A 23045-nucleotide genomic window follows, 5' to 3' on the forward strand; every position below is an offset into this window, starting at 1 on the left:
TGGTGGATTTTTGCAGGCACAGACAACACAGGAGAACATTGAGGGAACAGACATTGAGATGGTGACATCTTACAAGTATCTGGGAGTTCACATGAACAATAAACTGGACTGGACTGATCACACTGCAGCTATATACAAGCAAGGTCAGAGCAGACTCCATCTGCTGAGGAAGCTCAGGTCCTTTTGACTGCAGGGGACACTCCTGACCTCTTTCTATGACTCTGAAGTGGCATCACTCATTTTTTTATGGAGTAGTCTGCTGTAGCAGCAGATTTATTTTCCCGCAGAGTGGGGAGGCTGTTTTAAAAGTCAGATAGACTTCCATCTCATGAAAATCTGCTTGCATTCAGGTGCAAGTCAAAAGTGTGTTCTTGGTGTTTGTCTCTGTAATTTAGTCACCCAAGGCAAGAACATCCAATTCCTTCACCCTGAGGCAGAGGTGCATTACATTCATGTTAAATAAGATTGTTGAAATCCAGCCGTTACTCGATTCGAATGGAAATTTCCTCAGGCCATGCGTAGAAAATAAGAGGAAAAGCCTAATTGATTAATTGACTCACAGTGTTGCATAATTCCATACCGTTCAAGGTAATGTTAATTTACTCATGAGATTTGACATTTCTCCAATTAAAAATTGTTTTTTGAAAAATATGTTTTTTTTATTTGGCAACAGACTCCTCACTCAGTTCTCTTTACTAATCACCTTAGGATCCAAAACTGGAGCCAAACACTGAAAACATTCATCTCCCTACAGTTACACACTAACAACAGGTTGCATTACAATATCACTATTGTCTTTGGATCAGTTTATATTTTACTATTGCATAAACCAAAATTTGGTTGCACTGAAAAGAAGAGCACCTGTTCCCTGCATGGACCACAGTACCACAGACCGCAAAGTTGCATTTAATTGCCATTCTGTAACACAGGTTTGTACAACAAAATACAAGTCCCTTTATGCAACACAACTGACACAACTGACTTCACTGATATCACAGATCCTTGATTTATTTCTATTACTTCTTTATAAAAGCTGAAGAGAACTTGACTCAGGACTTTAACCTTCTTCAGTTTCTGAAAGAAGTAGACTTCTCTATAGAGCTGTTTTCAAAGTTTTACTTTTGGATTTCACAGATTGTAGGAAATAACTGTCTGCTGTGCAGTAATCTTGTGTTGTCTAAATTCAAACATAATCATTTTTACATTTGTATGTAAACATGTGCATTGTTTGTGTAAAAACAATGTTGTGTTGACCCTGTAAATTGTTTTAGAAAAGTGAACTCATTGAGAAATGTATGTTTCGGGCTGTAAAAGAACATTATCTTTTTTTTTTGCAGTACAGCTTGTTGATACGGCAGGAAGGAAGAGATTGCAGCGATACCTGTCTGGTGGGATAAATATGAGCTTCAAAGCAGCCAAATTTACAGAGGTTCTGCTCCTGTAGTAGCAAATTAAAACCAGAAAGACCTCTGGAGCGTCACACTCTGCTGACGCATGATTTTCAACATCTTGTCTATTGATAATCTGCTGGGTAGAAAAAAACTTAAATTAAAAAAAAAAATGTAATTAACATGTGGGAAGTGCAAGAATAATTAAAACAAATGAGAATAATTCAAAGGAGTTTCCAGGGGATATTCAGAGCTCGAAAATTTTAGTAGTGATTTAGACTTAGTTGCCTGCTGCCACGTAAAAAAAAAAAATTCTATGTATTAACTGTGCCGAAACTTGATATGAAAAATGTTTTTATGCTCTGAGCATGACTAGATGATAAAATCAGTGAATTACTTAAGAGATTTGTCACAGGATATCACCTTTTCCACCATCTGAGTCACAACTTTAAACCATGTCCGCTCCTCCAGCAATAATTTGTGTGGAGAAATTCATACACTAGCAATGAATGTAATATTAGGAGAATCATTCACACATTCATTCTTCCACACGAATATCCAACATGCATGCTCAAGTGGTGAATGATGATAAAAGGAAGCGTGGAAAGTGTGAGGACATTTACTGCCCATAACAATAATTCAGTATTTTTTATTATCATTCTTTTTACATTTAAGTAACATCAAATCCCAGGGACTGTTAGTTAACTTAACCACATTGCATCATACAATTCAGGTCACATGTACCACACTCAAAGAGGAGACAGTCAGTCTGTCTGAGTGTGATCATATTTATCATGTTGATGTGTATTACAGCCTGGGGCGGCTGTGGCTCAGGGTTGGAGCCAGTGTGTTGTCATCAGAAGGTCACTGGTTAGATTCCCATGGTCTGCATGTTGAAGTGTCCTTGGGCAAGATACTGAAGCCCAAACTGCTCCTGATGTGCTGGTCAGGTCCTTGCATGGCACCCACCTCCATCAGCGTATGTATGAGTTACTGTAAGTCGCTTTGGACAAAAGCATCTGATAAATGTCCTAAAGGTAAATGTAGCCTGGCTTTGTCCAAAGACAAATATTTCAACCAGCACCCAAAAGGTCACTATAATTAATATGTTGTGTCTCACTAGTTAAATCCATGCAAAAATTTTGAAATCATGAAAAACATTTTCCGGTTAGCCAGGCCAGCTGTTTGAACATCTGTGCTGATCGAACCTGACCAGCTGCTGGTTATGGCTTTTTGTATTTACTGCACAGACAAGAAGGTGACATTATTCTAATTCTCACCTTGAAAGCTAATTAGCTCCCAAATAATTTTGAACTGTTCTTTGGAGTTCTCCTGTGGCTTATTATTATTGCTGATTTTAATTGTGTTTTCCCTCCGTGAAGCAGTTTGTTTGCCTTATTATGAATATCAAAATCTTGAACATCGTGTCCTCTTTCAGCATAGGGAAACATGAGAAAACATTGTTATTTTTTAAGTCCCACCAGGCACCTGCATTACTGATGGTCCACTGTCCTTCCGTAAGAACTCCATCCTTCCCCACTATTGTCCTCATGATCAAAACATTTCACAGTAATAGCTTCTTACGTGGACGAAAATATGGGATGTGGCACAGATGCTCCATTAACCGAGGGACGATGACCCAAAGTTTCTTATTCCTGAAGTGCCTTTGAGTCTCTTACCAGAATATGCATAATTGTATAAATTTATGCTGGGTTAATCCTCAGAGCAGGGAACATAACACACTATATGGATATATAACTGAGCTCCATAGATGCAGTTCCAGACACAGTTTAAGCAGCAAGAGCAGATCAGATAAGCAGTGAATCCACCCTGTCTTAATCACATTGATGATAAGGACACGCGGAGACATTGTGCTTACTTTATTAAAATGCTGATGTCAAGACATGTGGCTCATGCTGTTGAGCCACCGAATCCTATCAAGGTAAAGGATGCTCAGCAGCTGGGGCGCCGCATAGCTCAGTTGGTTGCACGCGCGACCCATGTGCCGAGGCTCTGCAGCGGACCCGGGTTCGACTCCCGGCCCGGGTCCCTTTGCTGCGTGTCACTCCCTGTTTCCTGTCCAACTCTTCAAGCTGTTCTATCAAATAAGGCCAAAAAAATACTTTAAAAAAAAAAAAAAAAAAGGATGCTCAGCAGCTGAGCAACACTGAAACGCACAAATAATCATAAGGGTAAGCGGTGCATCCAAAGTAGCTCCTGCTCAATTCAACATACTACAATGGTTTTATTCCATATCAATGCCTTAAATGACCCATATAAGTAAACAAGGCTATCAGCAGGAAGATGTGTTTCGATTTTCTTAATGCCCAGACTTGTCATGGTGCTTACGGAGAAAGGGAGCTGCTCACTCATTACTTTTTTTTTAGATGCACAATGGGTCATTTTGTTCTGGAACAGAGATAGTTCATATGAGTACAGTATCGCACACAATACATAAAAAGGCAAATAGGTACAATAGAATAAAAAAAACCCAGCTACTACTTAATTGTGGTTGTCCTGCTAGTTTAAATATGAAAGCCATTGAAATCCTGAGAAAAGTCGACTTAATGACATAACATACAGGATGAAAATCAACCAGGGCTTCCAGTCTCTAACGTGTGCATGAGGTTATTGGGATGGAACACCTGCAGAGACCAGTGTTCCAGTGACATATTGTGTTTCTGTTATAGTGACGTAGCTGACATTTTACAGATTAAAAGATGTCAGGGTGATTTCCATCGAACAGAGTGCTCTGCTAATGTGGTCTAATGCTCTCTAATTACAGACTGCCTGCGTCTCCTTTTGTTTGTTCCCGATGGATTCACCCTCTGTGCAAGTCCCCTCAGAATCAGTTTAATCAGGGTGTTTTATTTTGTTTTTTTACTTTAAATCAGTCACTGGAGCATGTGATAGATTATCAGAAAAGTATACATTAGTTTAATGGAACTCTTCATCTCTAGCCTGACAACAGGATTATGTATGTTCTTTAAAAATCAGTGTTTAAATTGATTTATCGATATATTTATTATAAATAAGACGTATGGGGCACAAAAACCTTAGCAGAAACTTGATTTAGTTAACTCTATTTTCCCTTGTGAAAGGATTTTCTGTCAGGCCTTGTTTCATGCAAATAATGATCGGTTCAAATCAAGGTCACTAGGTGACCACAGCCCTGTGTTGATTAACCAGAAGGAAAATGAACAAGTGTGCACATTCAAATACTTAGGACTGTACTTCGATTCTTAGCTCAGATGGACAGATCAGGTAGAATATGCTCAAAAACATGGCAGCGTCTGCACTTTTTATGTAGACTCAGGCTACATAGTGTTAATAAGGAAATTATTTTGTTGATCTACAGGGCATCGATTGAATCACTTACAAGATACGGAATCAATCCAATTGGACCAGTGGGAAAAATAATCGGCTTGCCACCCCCCATCCTTTCTCCAGGAAATCTTTAAGGAGACGGTGAGGAGGCAAGGCCACAAAATCGCTGGTGATCCAAATCATGTTCTTTCTAGCGAATTTGAGTTGTTGTCTTCAGGAAAAGGGTATAGGGTACCAAACTGCAAGTTAGATATAAAGTGTCCTTCATACCTACCTCTATTACATTATTAAATAGTGCAAGACAGTGTGTGTGTGTGTGTGTGTGTGTGTGCGTGTGTGTGTGTGTGTGTGTGTGTATGCGTGAGAGAGAGAGTGAGTGTGTGAGTGTGTGAGAGATTCATAAAGGGACTGTGCAACGATGGTATAGGGAAGTGCAATGGAATAATAGGAGTGCAATAAAATAATCAATGCAATAGAATTAATGATGTTGTATGGGTATATATGCAATAGGAAGAGAGTGTGTAAAAAGTGCAAATGGAGAGTGTGCGTGTTCTGTGCTGATGTGAATTCATGCAATGTGTAAACAGACATCCTTCTCTTTCCTCTAGTCTGTGGTTTTGTTTTGTGTGTGTGTGTTTTGTGATGTGCTATATGTGAATATGTGACATTCTCTTGTCTCCAAAATTAATTTCTGCTTTTATTGTCGCCCTTAACTAGATGGCAGAAACAGGCGGGTCCAGCATATGCGCTACCGGAAATAGAGCCAAAGAAGAAGAAAAAGAAGTGGGGTTGTGGGTAATGATGTCTTTTAATAACTATCCGCGCTTTCGCTTACTTGATAAAGAACTACATATCCCATACGTCGTCACTACATCTGATTGTAGTTTGTTGTGAACCCGCAAAACTGAAAAGGTGAGTGAAAGCTTGTGATAATTGTCGTATTGACAAGAGAAGAGAAAACGCTGCGTAAACGTTTTTACCCGAGACGTTAACGTAGACCTCTACTGTTGTTGTGTAAATGTGACCGTTGGCTTCAACGGTCGTTTAGCTTCTGACGTGACAGCAGCTACATGTCGTTACTTCGCTTAGCGTGTTCAGCGGTAGCTAATGTAAATGTCGTGAAGGGAGGCACATTAATGCAACTTTCAAGTTCACGTTATTTAGCTTCACGCTGGCTACAGCGCCTCACCGTTGACAGTCTAGCTAAAACAAACGCTAGCTGCTCCCTCTTCACTGACAGTAACTACTCCCCCGCAATGTCCCAGTCATCTGCCTCAAGTCATTCGGTCCGACTCACAAGTCATTTTCTCTCTTCCCTTCCCAAAGACTCTGCAGTCTCAACCGCACTTCCCGATCTTTCTAAAGGGAAAAGAAAAGGCGTCACTACCTCTCTGATAATGATATTATTAGCCAATTTATGCAATTGTACACTACTCAAAATTAATTAGGCATATGGGGGATTTAGTTTTTCAGTTGATTGTTTATTTTGTGACATATCTGAATTTATATTTAGTGTTTTTGTGAATATTATTGCTCCCTTAAATAATGCAACACATTTCATTCGACTTTAATTGCATATCCCTGCTTATGTTGAGTTGAATATTTTTCTTATAACTGATAATCAGTGAAATCAATGTAAACAAACAAAAAATAAATGATTAAAGCTTATTTATATCTTAATAAACAACCCCTCCCCATTTCCTGTAAACTTGGGCTGCACAATATACATTGGATGGATAAATGATCGGTCCAATAATGGGAAATTAACATAATCAGTTATCGGCATGTAAAGAAAATCTAGCCGAAACATCTAGCCAACAATACAAAGCCAAATTGCTTTTGTTGACTTAACATGTGCAGGGTTAGGGGTTAGGGTTAGTGAAATACTGACGGACAAACTAAGTGACTGAGAGCAGGGAATAGAAATGCAGCCGAATGGATATGCTGCGTTTTTAAGTGTGAAAAAAACAAAACGAAATGCAATTTATGCCTGTCGTTCTGGATTCTGTGGCACACAGCCAAAAATTAGTCAATGTGTGGGAAACACTGCAGATCCTTTGGCAACATCATGGCTTTATTTGTTCAACAAAGAAAAGCAAACAAGCAGAAACAAGAAAAAGAGAAGCTTTGGCATTTCTGCTTTAAAAAGGACAGTTAGTCGATCATTAAAATAGTTGTCAATTATTTTTTTATTTATTTATTTATTATGTATTTTTTGTCAATCAATCCAAAAAGTTAAAACACAAGGAAAAAAATTCCCCCCCAAAAAAGCCAAGAAGCTTTTCTGATTTTTATAATGCTGAATGTAAACATCACATTGGGAGCAGAGTAAGCACAGTCACTTCTCAGGAGAATTTTTGGAATGAATTCCAGCTTATAGGAGCTTGGTAATAAACCAAACCACAAAATGTGCTTTTTGTTATTTAAAGGGAAACTCGTATGAATAAATTAATAGTAATGAATATTATGACTAGATTTTCAACTTGTCTGACACTATTCAGAGTCAAGGCAGCGCATTAGTATTGTAAGACATCCTGAGGCAGTTCAGCTTTTCACAGACAGTGTGAATATTAAAATCCTGGTGGGGGGTTGTTTGACATTCAGTCCAGGTACAAGCAAAGGATTAAATGTTAATATTCATCTAAACTGTTCATTAATCAACCTCAGAACCTTGGATCAAAATATGTCTAACATCTCTGTCTTTCTTTATCTTGGATTTTCCAAAAAAAAACAAAAAAAAATAGCAAGTGATGGAGTTTCCTGAAGACTTTAACCAGCTTGAGCTTCTGAATACACATGGACATCTGATCCCCCGAGGGGCCAGCAGCCTGTGGACCGGAAGCAAGGATGATGAAGAAGAGGTGGAAGAAGAGGATGAGGGGGATCGAAGTGAAGAGTGGTATCTAGAAAAAGAGGAAACCCTCAAAGACAAACCAAAAGAACTCATTCTGTGGGCAGCGGAAAACAATCGCGTAAGTGTTGTTTTGTTCTGAGATAACAGCTGCAGCATCCACCCATGCAGCTCATTATTTTTAACTTTCCAGTCTCTTTGTCGTTATCCCTCCTCCTCTATTTACCGCACATTCTCTCTTTCTGATCAAAACATGAAATATACAGAACAGTATGTTACATTTTCTCAGAACGGGATGCCAAGTATTGTAACTTACGAAAAGTTTTGGCATAATATTTATGGCCACTTGGCGAGAATGATCCCATGTTAAGCAGGCTGATTGGACCAAGTTGGACATAGTCTGGTGAACTGGTCCAGTGTTGATAGCGGGCAGGTAAATATCTAAATATGTGATATGTGAAGATTTTTAATCTTAAATCAGATCCAGTTGCTGCCAGATATTCTCATAAAGATCTTCAAAACATGTTTGATATCACAGAAGGAGACATGCAGTATACCAGTTAATGAACGGATTTATCTTAAATTAGCTTACTTTTTCCCTATACCACTGAAGACGATAAAGTCTGCATCGCCCTCACAGCTCCATTAGGACCTTACCAAAACTCTGTGCTTTTTCCACCCTTGATGGTCTATTTAGCACAAATTATACTGCAAATGAACAGATTGAGCTGCTGGTTAACATCCATGTTTGTTTTGGTAGAAGAGCAAGAGACAGGTACTTGAAAGCTTGTTCACTGCCAGAACTCCACAGTAATTACTGAGTCATTCAGTGTGTTGTTTGTGTCTTTTGTGTATTTAGTTGTCAGTTTTGTTCTAAAAAACTAAAAAATCAATTCAAGTTGGCAGAATTAGTCTTCATGTGTGGTTGCCCTGGTCTTTACAGGTTTCAGCTAGCCTTCACGCTTAAGTATTTTTTAAAGCTTTGACATACACTGTAGCATTGAAATTTGATTGTATTTGTGTGTGCAAAATAATCAGAAATGTGATTAAATCAGGGATGAAGAATGAAAGAATACATAAACAAGAATCTGACCAGATATTCAGCACTGACCTTTTTGTCATAGATGTGAAGAAACAAACTGCTGACAGCATTTCAACAGACATGACAAGGAAGCAAAAAGGCACACTCAGTAGCCACTTCCATCATCAGCCCTGGCAATAAACAAGATTTTTAATTGTTTTGCACCACATGCTCGTGGCATTCCACTTGCCCCAAGCATCCCTTATTGTCGAGCCCTGCCCTGCCCTAATCACACTGCATCTCTAGTGCTTGACTTTTCCAAAAGTGGCACTGGTGCTAGCAGTCGTATCAGTCACTGATATCAGCATAATGTGATTTTTAAAAGGTACAGTGTGTAATATATCCAAAGCCGTTGGAGAAGCACCAGAAGCTACGGTGGCCTTCAGGGACAAGAAACACATTTTCTGAATCATCATCAGAATCACAATCAGAATGCTTTATTAATCCCTGGGGGGAAAATTCTTTTTGTTCTAGATGCTCCGTGCAAGGTAGAAATAGAAATATAGCATGAATGGAAACAAGAGATAAAGGTAAAGATATAAATAATAGTAAAGTAGACAATAAAATCGAATGGTGTGGATTTTGGCTGAGCACAAGAAGCCATTCTCTCCATGCAGAAATAATAAAAGAGTGCATGACTGAAGTGATGGACACAATGTTTGAAGGCAAACAAAAAGAGCAAATATTCAATAAAATATTCAACAAATTATTAATTTAAATCCGGGAGTATATTATAGCAATATTCTGCTACATATTCATATACATATCACTCACTGTACCTACTATTTTTCTGCTATCATCTTAATAACAGCACTCACACTCTCCTCTGCTGTTCCTGCTCCCAAACAACATCCTGTGCATCATCAGCACTGTTAAACGTCTCGATCTTTCCTCTTTTCTCTAGCCTCTCCATGTATTTCTTTTAAATTGTGGCTGGTGTCATTGGCTGGGCATGTGTCAGACTTGAATTTGCACACCTGTTCATTACTGTAAAACATCTGTTTTAAAAAGCAGAGGTCAGTTTTAAAGCAATGGTTGACGGATTTGTCACTGCTCATGTTTTAGTCAGAACTGATGCCGCTTACATTCAGGACTTTCTAAGAGCAGTAACCACTTAGCTGTGATTTCAGGCAGGAAAGTCGATCAGTATCAAACATTTTTGCGGTATAAACATTTGAATTATAGAGCTAAATACTCAAGTGGAGGAACTGGCTTTTAAATGACAGCGAATGTTTATTTCTGAGGTCAGAATCAGAGGCATGCAATTACTCATCACAAGCAGAGTATAGAGTATAGCAGTTAGACCTTCACCTTTGGTTCGCAGGTTTGTTTGTTTTTTCTTAAAGAGCTGAGTGAAATCAGCAGGTCACTGAGAATTCTTTTCAGTTTTTATTTGAGCATGAAGGACCCCACACAAACTATTACAATATACATTAGTCACACGTTTTTATGCCACTAATAGAAAAGAAAAGGCTGAATTGAAGTGCAGCATTTAGGGAAATTAGTTTGTGAATACAGGATGATAATCCACAGACTACATGGCCCTCACTCACACTAACCAGAATTTTTCAAAGCGGTTCTGAGTGCACAAAATACACGCAATTATTATTTACCAGTATAAGGGAATTGAATGTTGTTTGCGTCCGTCATTTCTGATTTTATCAGTGTATTACATTAAGAGAAGAATCGTTGGAGCTTAATAAAAGTGCCTGTGAGAAATGTGCTGCTGTGAATTCTGATTTGGAATAAATAAGCAGTGTTGCCTCATTCTACATTTACACGTTGAAGTGTTTATTGTTGATAATAGAATAGACATATTTTTATCTGCAAAGAGAACACATGAATCAATGAGTCACGAGACAAACGCACACACTTGTCTGTACGTCTTGAGCTCATTGATTAGAATAATTAGCACATGTCCAACCTGGTGCTGGGTGATAAAATTCACAGTTTGTCAGATCCAAATGTGACATCATCAAATCTCTTTTTTTCCCTGTCCTAATCCCAAAGATACAATCGTATAAAACAAAACAGCAGTAAAAATCTTTACACTGGAGAGGATGTCCATCAGTTAAGAGACGTATCGCTTCAGCTCTAAAAGACATAACTAACATTTTGAGAAGAAAGAACCATGTTGCAAAAATGTACTACAGCTGTGCACTGTTTTCACTTTGCCTTTTTTTATTTTCACAGTCGTATTTATGCAAAATTAAGTGAACTCTTTGATGTTGTTCAATGGAGCATGACTGAATTATGTTTGACATCCTCTTTTGTGTCCTTCGGGCTTTGATTATCTTTTCTGGTGTTTAAGAACTAAATTAGAGCTTGTTCTACCAAAGAAAGAGAAATCATGAGTCTTTTTTTATGTTTCTTGCTGTTTTTGTACACAGCAGAGGACGTGTATTACATCTGTAGTCTTTTCAAAACAGCCTTACTTTGCCAAAGTAATAAAAGATAAAATCTTCATAGAACGTCATTTAAGTCTATCAAATGTAAATAAAGTGCAGAGTACACAGCGGCCCTTTGCAACAAAATGAAAAGTTTAGTTGTAATTAAATGCAGAAATTAGGCTGCATGATGGAAGCTGTGTGACTTTGCATACTATGAGGCAATAAGTGGCTCAGAAGGAACATTTCACAGGAGTGAACACATTAATGCACCCCGAAACCTGAAACAGCTTTTATGTCTGTTTAGTTCTGCACGTTATTTGTATCAGGGTGTGTTTTGTGATTGTTTATTGTGCAGTGACTTTGCATTTAGATTGATTCAAGAGCCTCTACAGTGTCTTTTAATGACAGATTATACAGTATTTTTGTCCTCTTTACTACAGTTAAATCAGGATAAGTTGATCCCAGGGAAGTCATATACTTGTCACTTTCACCTGTTATCTCTAATTCTAATCTCTAATTCTCTGAAAGCATTTTGACATTGTCCTTAACTGATGTGTATTTTGCTGACCATGTTCCCACTAATTTAATTAAAAGGTACTCAAGAATATTTTCACCCAAATTAATTCATGTCATTAGGCCTTGCTGTTCAAATATGTTGAGTACATTTCCTCCCTCTGTAGGAAAGGCAGTCTTCTCCTCTGTGCAATCCTTCTTATAGTACAACAGCAGCATCGTCAGCTAGTAATATACATTAATGCTTACTGCACGCATGCACATCCTCAAGAGTGTGCTGGTAGCCTGCGCTCAGCTTGGCCATGTTACTTGTGTCGTGGCAAAGGCGAGGAAACCACATTAGATCCCTTGCCATCAACATCAGAAGCAGCAGTTATGTAAATCAAACTCCATCAGTCGAAAAACATTAGCAGGTGGTGGAGATGCTGATGTAACATGTAATTAATATTTTCACAGCTCGGCAAACGAAGCTCGGAAGTGACTGGAGCTTTAGGAGAGATGGGTACACCTGCAGGGAAGGTTTAATGAAAGAAGCTATCGACAAAATTTTGCCAACATGTCTAAAACAGGGGTCTCAAACTGGTGGCTCCCCAGGCCACGTCCAGCCCAGGAAGATAATAATTACCAAAAAAAGCTGGAAAGGGATTTATCATGTCAAAATAATGGATACTTATTCCAATTACAGGATGTCTTCATTATAAATTGTCTTGCAGGTCTTCTCTGTAGTCTCCTGACCTCCTGCGTTTCTGTGATTGTCTCTCAGCTTCCGACAGTCCACAAGTTGTTAGCTGCTGATCCTTCGCTCGTGCACTGCTGCGATGAGGACGGTTACACTCCACTGCACCGCGCATCGTACAGCGGCCATGTCGATGTGGTGTCTGCTTTGCTCTCCACAGGGTCAAGGGTCAACCCTCGCACCATCGACGGCTGGACGCCACTTCACAGCGCCTGCCGCTGGAGCCGGATCACCGTGGTGAGCCTCCTCCTGCAACACGGAGCAGAACTGAACGCCCAGACCAATGGCGGGCTCACACCGCTGCACCTCGCTGCTTCCCACGCCAGCTCTGTGAAAACCGACTCGGCCAACACGTTAGAGCTCCTCCTCTCTCAGAGACACCTGAAGCCGGGGCTTCGCAGCAGCAGCGGGGAGACAGCCAGTGAGGTGGCACGACGCAGTGGCCCGCATCACTTCCTGTTTGAGATGGTTGAAGACTGTGTCAATGTGGTGCCCATGTCATGAGGTACAATGGACAGAAGAATTTTGCAGACATTGTGCACATAGACGACATGAACTCAAGCATTGTATAGTTGGCATTCATTACTTGAACTTGTATTTATATATGAAACTGTTGCCAATATGTCCTCGTCTCCCCAACTGCCCCGAAGCTGTGTTAGTGGCCATGATCTCAATGAAATGCGTGTTTTCTAGACTTAATGAATTATGAATAATTAATCATCTAATCATCTTTTTTGAACATCACAAAGAACGCACTTGTTTTTCATTTCGGCCCACTCTCTCTGTAAGCAGCGGTTGGACTTATTTTAGATAGATAGCTTTTTCATTGCAGAAAAGTTTCCCCTACCATTGACTTTGATTTTTTGATATTTCTTTTTGGGTTTGTTTGTCTCTCAGCAGGAAAAAAAGAAAAGCTACCGGCACTATTTTCATGAAACTAGATGGAAGACAAGAGAAGACAAGTGTATGCATGGTGATGTTTTATTGCTTCTGACCTACTCTGTCATCACTTTTAATCATAAATATAGCTGACCCCACAGCACAGCTTTTTATAGCACTTCAACGTTAAATTGGCCACAATCAAATTTAATGTGTTGAGTTGTCTGACACAAAAATAATTTTTAAAGAAAGAAGTACATAAATACAAATATCAATATAGATAGTGTGTAGAAGCTTAAGATTAGATTGTGTAGATTTATCCTACAATGGGGATGCTCACTTGTTACAACAGCTCGAGATGCAACAGTACAGGAAAAGGAATCAGAAAAATTTTCACAAAGTTAAATAGAAAAAAAAATACAAAAACACAGAATACAATGAAATATTTACAAAAATAAAACAAGTGAGTGACAAAGTGATAGTTCAGGTAGTGCTGGAGTTAAACAGTCTGATGGCTTTGGGGATAAATGATCTGTGGTAGTGCTTCTTCTTAAACAGTGGGTCTAACAGCTTGGCTAACATCCTCCTCTCACCCACCACCTATATGGAGTCCAGCGGACTGTTCCAGGACAGAGCTGGCCCTCCTAACTAGTTTGTTCACTCTCTTTCTGTCCTCGCCCAATTAAAATGGTTGCAAATGCAAGCTTATTGGTTTATGATTATGGATTGAAATAGTGTCACAGTATTCATTTTTAGGGAGCTCTGCAATGACTCCCAGGCAGTTGGGACATAGAAACTCAAAAAGCAGATTTGCCAGGTTCAGTACAAACTCGAGGGACTTGCAGTGACAGCCGGTTTTATTGGAGCAAGTGTGATAAGAACCAGAGGACCGCTGAAGCGAAGCACATTTATACAGCAGCAAGATTCACATAAGCGCCTTATAGATAAACAAATACAAATGCCTGTCGTGGTCAGAGACAGAATACCATCCAACTTTTTTTCAGGGATGTGTGCTATCGGCATCACCATTTAAAATACAGAGAACAAAAATCTTGCGGGCAGAATGATAAACGGTGAAGTCAGAGGCATACCTACAGATCATATCACCATGATCCATTACAGAGCGGAAGACAGCTTCTGTAACCCTCTCCTACAAACCATAGGTCATTTAGTGCTGTTTCTATATCAGTGCATTTGCTGAGCTATTCATATTTTGTGTCTCTCTCAATATCGATTCCTTGTCCTTGACATTTATGTCACGTTATGAATTCTTCTCAGTTTTACATTCCTTCTATACTTTTAGTTAACGCTGGCCCTCAGACGCGCCTCACAGATTTGCCTCTGTTTGATTGGCTTCTTTGTGCTTAATCTCAGAAAAATAGAGAATTGTGTGCAACATTATGCAGCAGCTACGCACCTCTTGCCATGAAACACATTTCTGAAACTCTGAGGAGGTCACAGTGAGGGGATTTCTTTTTTTATCAAAGTCCATCACTGCCGATCGTGTTGGAGTTGAAAGAAGGGAACGTTTAAATGCTCCAGGTCCTCAGATGAATGACTCAAGGATTTTAAGAGCTAAGAAATTACACACACAAGATTCAAACAAGTCCTTGAGAAGAAGTCTAAAACAGGCTCTGACTGCTCTGAAATAAAATATTTAGCTTTGCTGAGGTATGTGTGTGTGTGTGTGTCTGTGTATTTATACAGCAGCTCACGATGCTTCTGAAAGCAGATTGTATTTCAAAACTAATCTTTAATATGAGATTGGGAAATAATTACTTAAAGACCCTGTATGGAGGCTTATGTTTGAGGTTAATAATTCCAGTCATGTCACAACAGCTGTCAGTTTCACACATAGATTCATTTTTTAATTACATTGGTACAGTCAGTGTTTTCATCAGCCTCCATCGCAGTGGATGTGTCAGACTGCATATACAGTAGCTGATGATGATGCCGGTCGGCCTCTCACACTGTGTCTCCTTAAAACTGTGAGCAGTTTTAGTCTGATCACAGAAAAAGGTCTGGCTGTGAGTTTCCTGCTAAACAAGAAAACCAGGAATGAATTTGTTAATTTAAGTCTTGGGACAGTACTTTCTAACATGATGATACAAATTTAAAACATAGGGTATGTCTGCACTTAAACTGTTTCTAAAGATGATACTCACAAATCCAACTGACTCAAATGCAGGTGTGTTGGAAAGTGACACTTCAGTCTTGAAATAGGAAGATCCGACACTCTGCCCAGCATCACAGTTTATTCTGAAGAATAATCAATTAATCTACCAGTTATTCCCAATATTGTTCATTTGGCTTACTAATCATCAGATATTGGAAAAACTGATTTAAAAAAAATTCCATCCTAGTTCAATCTGACAGCCTCCAATGTCTTGTTTTTTTCCAAAAGTCCAAAACCCAGAAATATTTATACCATGCTGATGACACAACAACTCGGTTAAGAATCCCGGGTGCAATAAAGAGCGTCTTTATCAGGTCAAAAATGACTTTTGACCTTGCTGTGTTGTTAAATAATGTTGTCATTTGTGATCAGTGTGCAGCTGTTGCTATTTTTAAGAGGCCTAAATAAACAGGTTGCTGTGATCTGGTGATGACCGTTGTTTGGGACCATCATTTCTTTCCCTCTAACTAAAGAGTTCTTTCAGTGTTCAGCTTCGTCACAGACATGCAGGGCACAAATATACTGATAGATCTGGTGTATTGTCTCCAACAACAATACTAGCGGGGTGTCTGTAAACATCTTAATTTGAGGCTGATTTTTATTCCCAGCCTCTCCTGCTTGAGTCAGTCCCTTCATCGTGGTAACTTTTACCTTTAAATGAGAGAACATGTAGTTGCTTTCCTGTGCAAGGACGACCTGGTCTCACTAGGTGAATACTGAGCATGCCCTGAGGAGGGCGATGCTACAGCTGCTCAAGGACTCGCACTTGTGCACAGTGGGCAGCGCTTGAGGCTACTGCAGGCTAAAGCTGAAAAAGTTCAAAATATATATCATGAGCAAAGAAAGTATCCTGTTTTTTTGAATGGATTTAAAGCTGCAATGTGAGAATTGTCCACTTGTCGAATTCATACTCCGAGCAGATGCGGGGGGAGACAGCGTATCACCAGACTCACTGCTGGTAACTGTAAGTCATGCAGCTGGCAGCTTTCGACTGAGACGCTCGAGGCTAGCTGGTCAGCATGCTAACTTCATTATACTGTATATTTTTGTGACACAATGTGAAGCCCAGATGTCATAGCGTCAGGACATTTATTCACATTCGGTTCAGTTTTTGAGTTTTAAGTTTTTTATGTTTTAGACTAAAGTTCTTAAATATTGCTCCCTCCTTCCTTCCCAGATGCACAGAGTTAGAAGTGAAGAAAGTATTGAGATTAATTCAGATAAACAGGCTACTCTTTTACAATTAAAATCCATGTTTTGGAAATATCAACAAAAAGTAGGCTATTCCATTATCATCAAGGAAATTAACCAAAAGTATTCATGGGGCCAGAAGGCCCATGGGACTGTTAGGCTGCTGTAAATGGTTTTAGATTATTGTCACTCATCCATTTAAAAAAGCAGGATTTTACTGTTGTAGGCTAGGTTTTATTTGCTATATTTATCTTTGCAAATATTGATTATTCATTCATTATGGATTAGTGTGCTGTCATAGCTGCCCAGAGCCCAAGCAATAATACAAACCTCAAAATTATTAAAGTATTTAAAAAGTATTTAAACAATGACTATATGTTAATAATCAATTAATCAACTGATCAGTTTAAACTTATTTTAGCTGCATTTGTAAGTTGAAAGTACAACATTTCCCTCTAATATAGTGGAGTAAAGGTAGAAATTGGCATAAAGAGAACATCATCAAAGTGCAACCTTTAGTTTGTAAGTGCAGTACTTACGCACCAAGTAAATATACTTAGTTACATTCTTTCACTGTCAACATGTTTTTATTCAGGTAAATCCCAACTGTTGAAAGATGACATCAATGCCAGCAAGCAACTAATACAGTGACAAAATCCAAATAAAAAACAACAGTGGTCAGACTCAAACTGGTCTATGTAAAAGAGATGAACACAGTATAACACAGTCTCTGCTCCGCGGGGGAGTTTCACACACCCTTTTTCCATCACAGACATAATGCCAAAGACAAACTGGCAGGAAGTGCCTGCTGTGTAAAGCTTCCTTTATTTAATGTATTTTATTTTATATTTTATTGTATTCAAGAGGTGATGTTACATACAATCATTAAGCTGCTCAGAGTTGTCGTACTTTAAGGCGAAGACAAGACAGAGGAGAAGAAATAATTATACAAATCTGATGTTGTGTAATACACATTGTTAAAGTGATTTGTCGACATCAACAGCGGAGGAACAGCGTGTTCATGCTTTATATTTCAGTTCCCATGGTTTCCTGGTTGTTTTGTTGAAAATTCATTCAGGGAAAGTAGTCTTGTGAGGTCTTTCCAGCAATCCTGAAATTGTTGCCACTTCAAGAAAAATTGGAGTTTTTGTTCAACTGCTTCAGTTTCAGGTCTTCTAGTCAGCGCACTGCAGGTCAGCTGGACTCGCAAAAATGGGGAAGGCTTTTTTCAGTGCCGCTGTAGATAGAAAGCAAACCGGCATTTGAACACATACAGTGCACAGAGTTAACCACAAAAAATTAATCCACAATCAAGTGTGTTTAAATGGTGTGTGTTTGATTTTCTAGTTCAGGGAAATTTCTTTGGAAATCCAACACCTGCCTACAAAATGTCTCAAGCGATTTCATGCAGTCGGTCTTCAAAACTGGGTTGTTTTTGTTCGAATGAGACGCATCAGGCTCAATCACAGTGTCTCGCTCAGAGGCCTGTTGTTCAACTTTGTATTCTCTCTCTGTCTGAGACTTTCAGAGACTGTCCTATTTTAGCTCTTGACAGCCAACCTGAAAAGCCCAGTATGCTCTGAATGGTCGCACACACGCCTGAGCCGGCGCAGCTTCCATTTGGCAGGAAACTTGCCAGAAAAAAAAAAGCTCAGGAGCTCTTAGAGCAGTTTTCAGGTTATTATCATTCTATTACGTTATACATTTAAAGCTTACAGTGACGTAATTCTGTATATTTCAGGGTGAAAACAAGAGAAGGAAGTGACTATTTAGAGGGAACATTCTGAAGGTTTATGTTAAAGGACGAGGTCGGTTTTAGTCCACAAAACATTTCTGGTGCCTCACAGTAAACCAGTATTGCAGCATTCTAAACAAACGAAGTGGTTCAGGAGGTGGAGCTCATTCAGTAAGTGCAAGGGCGCTGGTTGCTCCTCCAGCTGCATGTTAAAGTGTCCTTGAGGAAGATACTGAACCTAAAATTGCCTCCGATGAGCAGTTGGCACCTTTCATGGCAGCCTCTGCCTTCAGAGTATGAATGTGTGTGAATGGGTGAATGTGACAAGTGTTGATAAGTGATAGAGATGTCCAAGTCCATTAACAATCCGTTCAAGTAGAGTGGGATTTCATTTATGATGTCAAACAACGTAAAAGCACAAAATGGCTCCACACAGCTCATCTGGCACAATCCAGGTCTCCAGATGTCCTGAGATCCCAGACTGATTTGAGTAGATGTCTTTTGTACCCATTTTAAAGCATTCTCTGTAGGAAAACAGCTTTTTACATTTTTTTTTATTTTTTCAAAAAAATGTCCCCATCTATTTCAGTTGTTTAGGAGAATGGTGCGATGCTTTTCTGTTGTGAAACTCCAGAAATGTTTTGTGGACTAAGAAAACTTCCCCCTGACTTTCCGCAAGCATGAGGGTGAATTGGTAATGACTGACATTTTCCTTTGTGGGTGAGCTTCACTGAGAAAAGAAAAGTGGATGATTTCAAATGCTCACTCAACAAGCAGACAGCCAGCATCGTTATTATTCATTGGCCGGTGTGTGTGTGGCCTCATGACGTGCCATAATTACAATATTTACCCCCTCTTATCGTTTTGGTTTTTTTTTATTCCCCTGTACTAAATCCTTAGGCGAAACAGTGTCCTGATCTGAGTGTTCACCATCAAGTTGCTAATTTTGTTTGACTAACGTTAAATGCTGTGCAGGTAGTGACCAAAAGAACAGCTTCCTGTTGGGGCTGAAAAACTACTCAATGAGAATAAACCAAAACAACGAGTGGGAAGACCCTTCGAAGCTCAAAAGAGCTGAAGGGGATTCAGAGTTGAGTGACTCACAGTTATCTGAGTTCATGAGTGACTCCTTTTAGATTAAACATAGGCATTATTTACAACATCAGTAAGAACAGTTTTGGTAAGTGCAGCTTTGATAATGTTACAAAGTGCCACACACAGTGCAAACATCGAAAAAAATGAACCTGTCCTCCTCCGAAGAAAATCAGAGAGTGCCCCAGAATAAATAGAGTAAAAAGGCCTCTAGTTGCCATAGTGACTCAAATGGAAGCAAAAGGGGAATTTGGGTGATGTTTTCATAACGCGCCGAGGGTGAAGGTCAGGGTGAATGGAGTCAACAAAACAGTTTGTTTTTTATTTGAGGACGTAGCTGTTCGCTTCCAGTCTCCAACAGACATCTACCTCAGCCAGGTGTTGAATACCGTCGCAATGACAACAAAGTTTCCCCTAACTTCAAAGATGGAATCAGCCTGACCCCAACCCTGATCTCTTAAAACCAAAACTGACCCCTCAGCTGTCCTTACATCGGAAATCTGATTTACTTCTTCAAACGGGGGTTTGCAACGGTGTTATAAGGCTCTGGCGAAAAACACTGTCTAATTTGAAGGACTTGTTGATCCGGTCACAGTATAGCATGTAGGCGTCAGACAACAGATAACACAAACTAAACCCCAATTAAACAGAAACAGTTCAAGCACATACAGATAAATCTAGTCAGATCACTCTCAATGTGAGGACAGCCAACACAGCCACAGCAAAGTGTGTTTCTTGAGCCGACAATGAGGTCTACCTCTGTAATTACTGTCTGTGATGAACGGTTTAACATTTAATCACTGAAGCAGCTGCTGAATCTGTGCCAAAACACTCCCTTATTACCCACACCCTTCACAAATGAGTGTCACAGTGTGTTAGACCATGGATTAAACCTATGCCGGAATATCCCTTTAAATTCAAACTTCTTCACATCCGTCATTCAGGTTCAGGTACTTAATGAAAACAATATCACACAAGCTTCACTCTTCAGCCTACTCCGCACGGCTTTCTCTCCTGCAGTCTGCACATGTTGTTTACAACAGGAGTGTCCTTGTACTTCATTAGAGTCTTTGCTGGTTTTCAGCTGAACAACAATGTGTCTACACTGTGCGACTGTGTCCTTGAAATGTGCATCTAGATCCAGATTATAAAAGAAAGGAAGTGAAAGGAAAACACTTATGTTTACATACAATGTCTTTGTTTCACATGTTGTATAGGGCAGGTATGGTAACAGAAAACCTTCTCAATGGCAAATTCCTGAAGTGGACACCCCTGAATGGTTTTAAGGACAGTCCAGGACATTTTCTAGTCATGTTTGTCGTGACAAAACCAGGGGCCAAATGTATAAACCATGCGTACACACGAAAAATGTACTTACACCACTTTCCATGCAGGTTTGCAAATATATAAAAATCTGCAAGTGGTAAGAATGAGCGTACTGGTACACACCTTTAACACCATGCTCACTGTGCACGCAGTCTACTCAGTCCAATTATCGTGATGTTTCAAGTTGGGAAAAAATGTGTGAACAGTGATGCCCGAGTTGTTACCCTTGTTTTTTACTGTCAGTGTGCACTATGACAATTATAATGATAATGGTCCCTATGTAAATAAACAAATAAATTCATGATCTCCATGAATGTAAACAAAGATTACTTTCCTGGATAACTGGGGAGTAAGAGTCCTCGAGGTGTTCCTGGCACATGAAGGGCTGTAGTGTAATGGCTGCGCTACATGAGACAAGAGCTGCTTTGGTGTTGCGAGAGGACGCTGCCAGAGAGCAATTTAGGCGAGAGCAAGTTTTCAAGGGCTGTACTGAAGTTCTGGCCCACAATGGTAACCGCTCATCACGCAGAGAGAGAGAGAGCGCAGAGACCCCCCTCCTCTCCTACAGAAGCTCGCACACTCTCGCTCTCTCGGCCTCTCACTTGAAATCAGACCACTTTTAACTCCTCCAAAGTCTGCGGCTCTGAACTGATGCCGTTCACTGCTTCTGTCACTTTCACTTGCATCATTTCATTGCTAAAGCCAGAACGGAAACCCCCAAATACAACTTTTTTTTTTTCCGTCTGTAAGTTTGATCAATCGTTACGTCAAGTTCACGGTCTGCAAAATGACGCTTTCCCAAATCTCTTTTTTTCGTAGAAAGGAGGATCCAAACCCTGCTACCCCCCCCCCACTTGATTTCCACCTATAACTCTAAGCCACTCATAATGGTGCCTTCAGAATGTTGATGAAGAGGGCAAGACAGAGCAGTGCGAGCCAGATGTTGGTGGCTGCAGGAGTGCAGGACCATCCCAGCTGAAATGACATATAAAATGTATTCGCTGACTAAATCACTCTGAAAATGAAATCGTCTTTGGTTTTATCACGGGAGAGGTTCAGCACTGCACTGCACGCTACCAGTCCCAGCTGTGGAGACACTACAGCTGCAGAAGTAGATGTGAAAGGAGACAAGAGGTAAGTGGCTCAAATAAAACAGGAAACACTGGGGAAGAGTGGGGGGGACATGACCTTATGCGGCAAAACAGGATCTGAGAGTCCTTCCACGCGGTGTAATCAGAGCCGTGGATTCCAGGAGCCTCAGGACACGGCAGCACCCTCAGGGTCTAAGATGTGCATAAATAAATCGAAAAGCAGATTGCAGTGGTTGCCTGTTAGGTTGCCTGATAAGAGACTATCGTGTCCTTTGTTCTACCCAATTTACTGTAATCTCTGCTGTCAACAAAGTATTGCATCGTGTCGTGTAAGAGGGCAGCAACCAGCAGATTATATGAAAGCAAATAACACTGGATTCTTAGCCTCTGTGATGTACTGTTGTCCAGTTTAATTGTGAACCTCAGCGTCCCTCGGTAGAAATGCGTCTTTGGAAAGATGGGAATTGTTTGACATTATGAGAAATACGCTCATTTGCTTTCTTGCCAAGAGTTCAGTGAGGAGATGGACATCATTTTTATGTCTTGAGTCTGTGAGACACCTTTATCTTGATCATATAACAAAAAGTGTTTACTGCCCTTTTATGTCTGTCTATGTCTGGATTATTTCCGTGCGTTTATTTGAAGTTTCACTTCAATTTCAAGAATAAGCGACAATCACGACGTCGCTCTGCTTCGATGACGCAAAACGAACAACTTTACATGGAGAGGGGCAGGTAGGAATAATAATTTAAACCTGCCTCTCAGTTCTAGGGAGGCAGACATCCAAGGGGGGCAAACAGGGGGGGCAAACAGGCTGACTGATTTGTTTATTGCACTATTAAAGGCTGCAAATAAAACAGTGTGCAGGAATATTAATTATTTGACCGGTGGCCTCAAGACTGATCAGCACTCTCCCGTTTATCACGTACTGAGGCACAGGAACAAAAGCGATGTGCGAGGTCAACCAAGCACATTGTTACTGAGAGGAGCATGAGATAGACTGCACTGTGGAATGTTTTTGTACATTTCACAATGATGCCCCTGTAGCAAAGCAGAGCTGCAGGTGTAAGATGCTCTCCGTGACCCAAACACTTTCTTTCTTTTTTTCTTTTTTTCTTTTTTTTTTGCTGGATAGTTTACCGAGCATGACGCATAGGAATAATTTTCTTCAAGCCATTACATTTATACCAAAGGTAACATAATTGGCTGGCAGTCGATCAAGCAGGAGGGAGAAATTAAGTGTTTTGTGATTGCGAGAGCTCGATTTTC

At 39.9% G+C, this 23045-nt stretch overlaps 1 protein-coding gene across 2 annotated transcripts; it reads left to right on the forward strand.

Annotated features, from left to right (window-relative positions):
- Nucleotides 1-5488: 5488 nt before the first annotated feature.
- Nucleotides 5489-14837, forward strand: ankrd49 (ankyrin repeat domain 49). 2 transcript variants are annotated; one of them, XM_037102239.1, is made up of 4 exons: nucleotides 5489-5627; nucleotides 7460-7687; nucleotides 12314-12791; nucleotides 13184-14837. In XM_037102239.1, the coding sequence occupies exons 2-3, from the start codon at nucleotides 7466-7468 to the stop codon at nucleotides 12788-12790; spliced, it is 699 nt and encodes a 232-aa protein (XP_036958134.1). In that variant the 5' UTR covers nucleotides 5489-5627; nucleotides 7460-7465; the 3' UTR covers nucleotide 12791; nucleotides 13184-14837. The 2 variants fall into 2 exon arrangements, with proteins under 2 accessions (XP_036958134.1, XP_036958143.1); XM_037102248.1 differs by having other exon boundaries at nucleotides 13187-14837.
- The last annotated feature ends 8208 nt before the right edge of the window (nucleotides 14838-23045 follow it).

This window comes from Acanthopagrus latus, chromosome 1 (assembly GCF_904848185.1).
Source record: "Acanthopagrus latus isolate v.2019 chromosome 1, fAcaLat1.1, whole genome shotgun sequence".
NCBI classification, from domain to species: Eukaryota; Metazoa; Chordata; class Actinopteri; order Spariformes; family Sparidae; genus Acanthopagrus; species Acanthopagrus latus.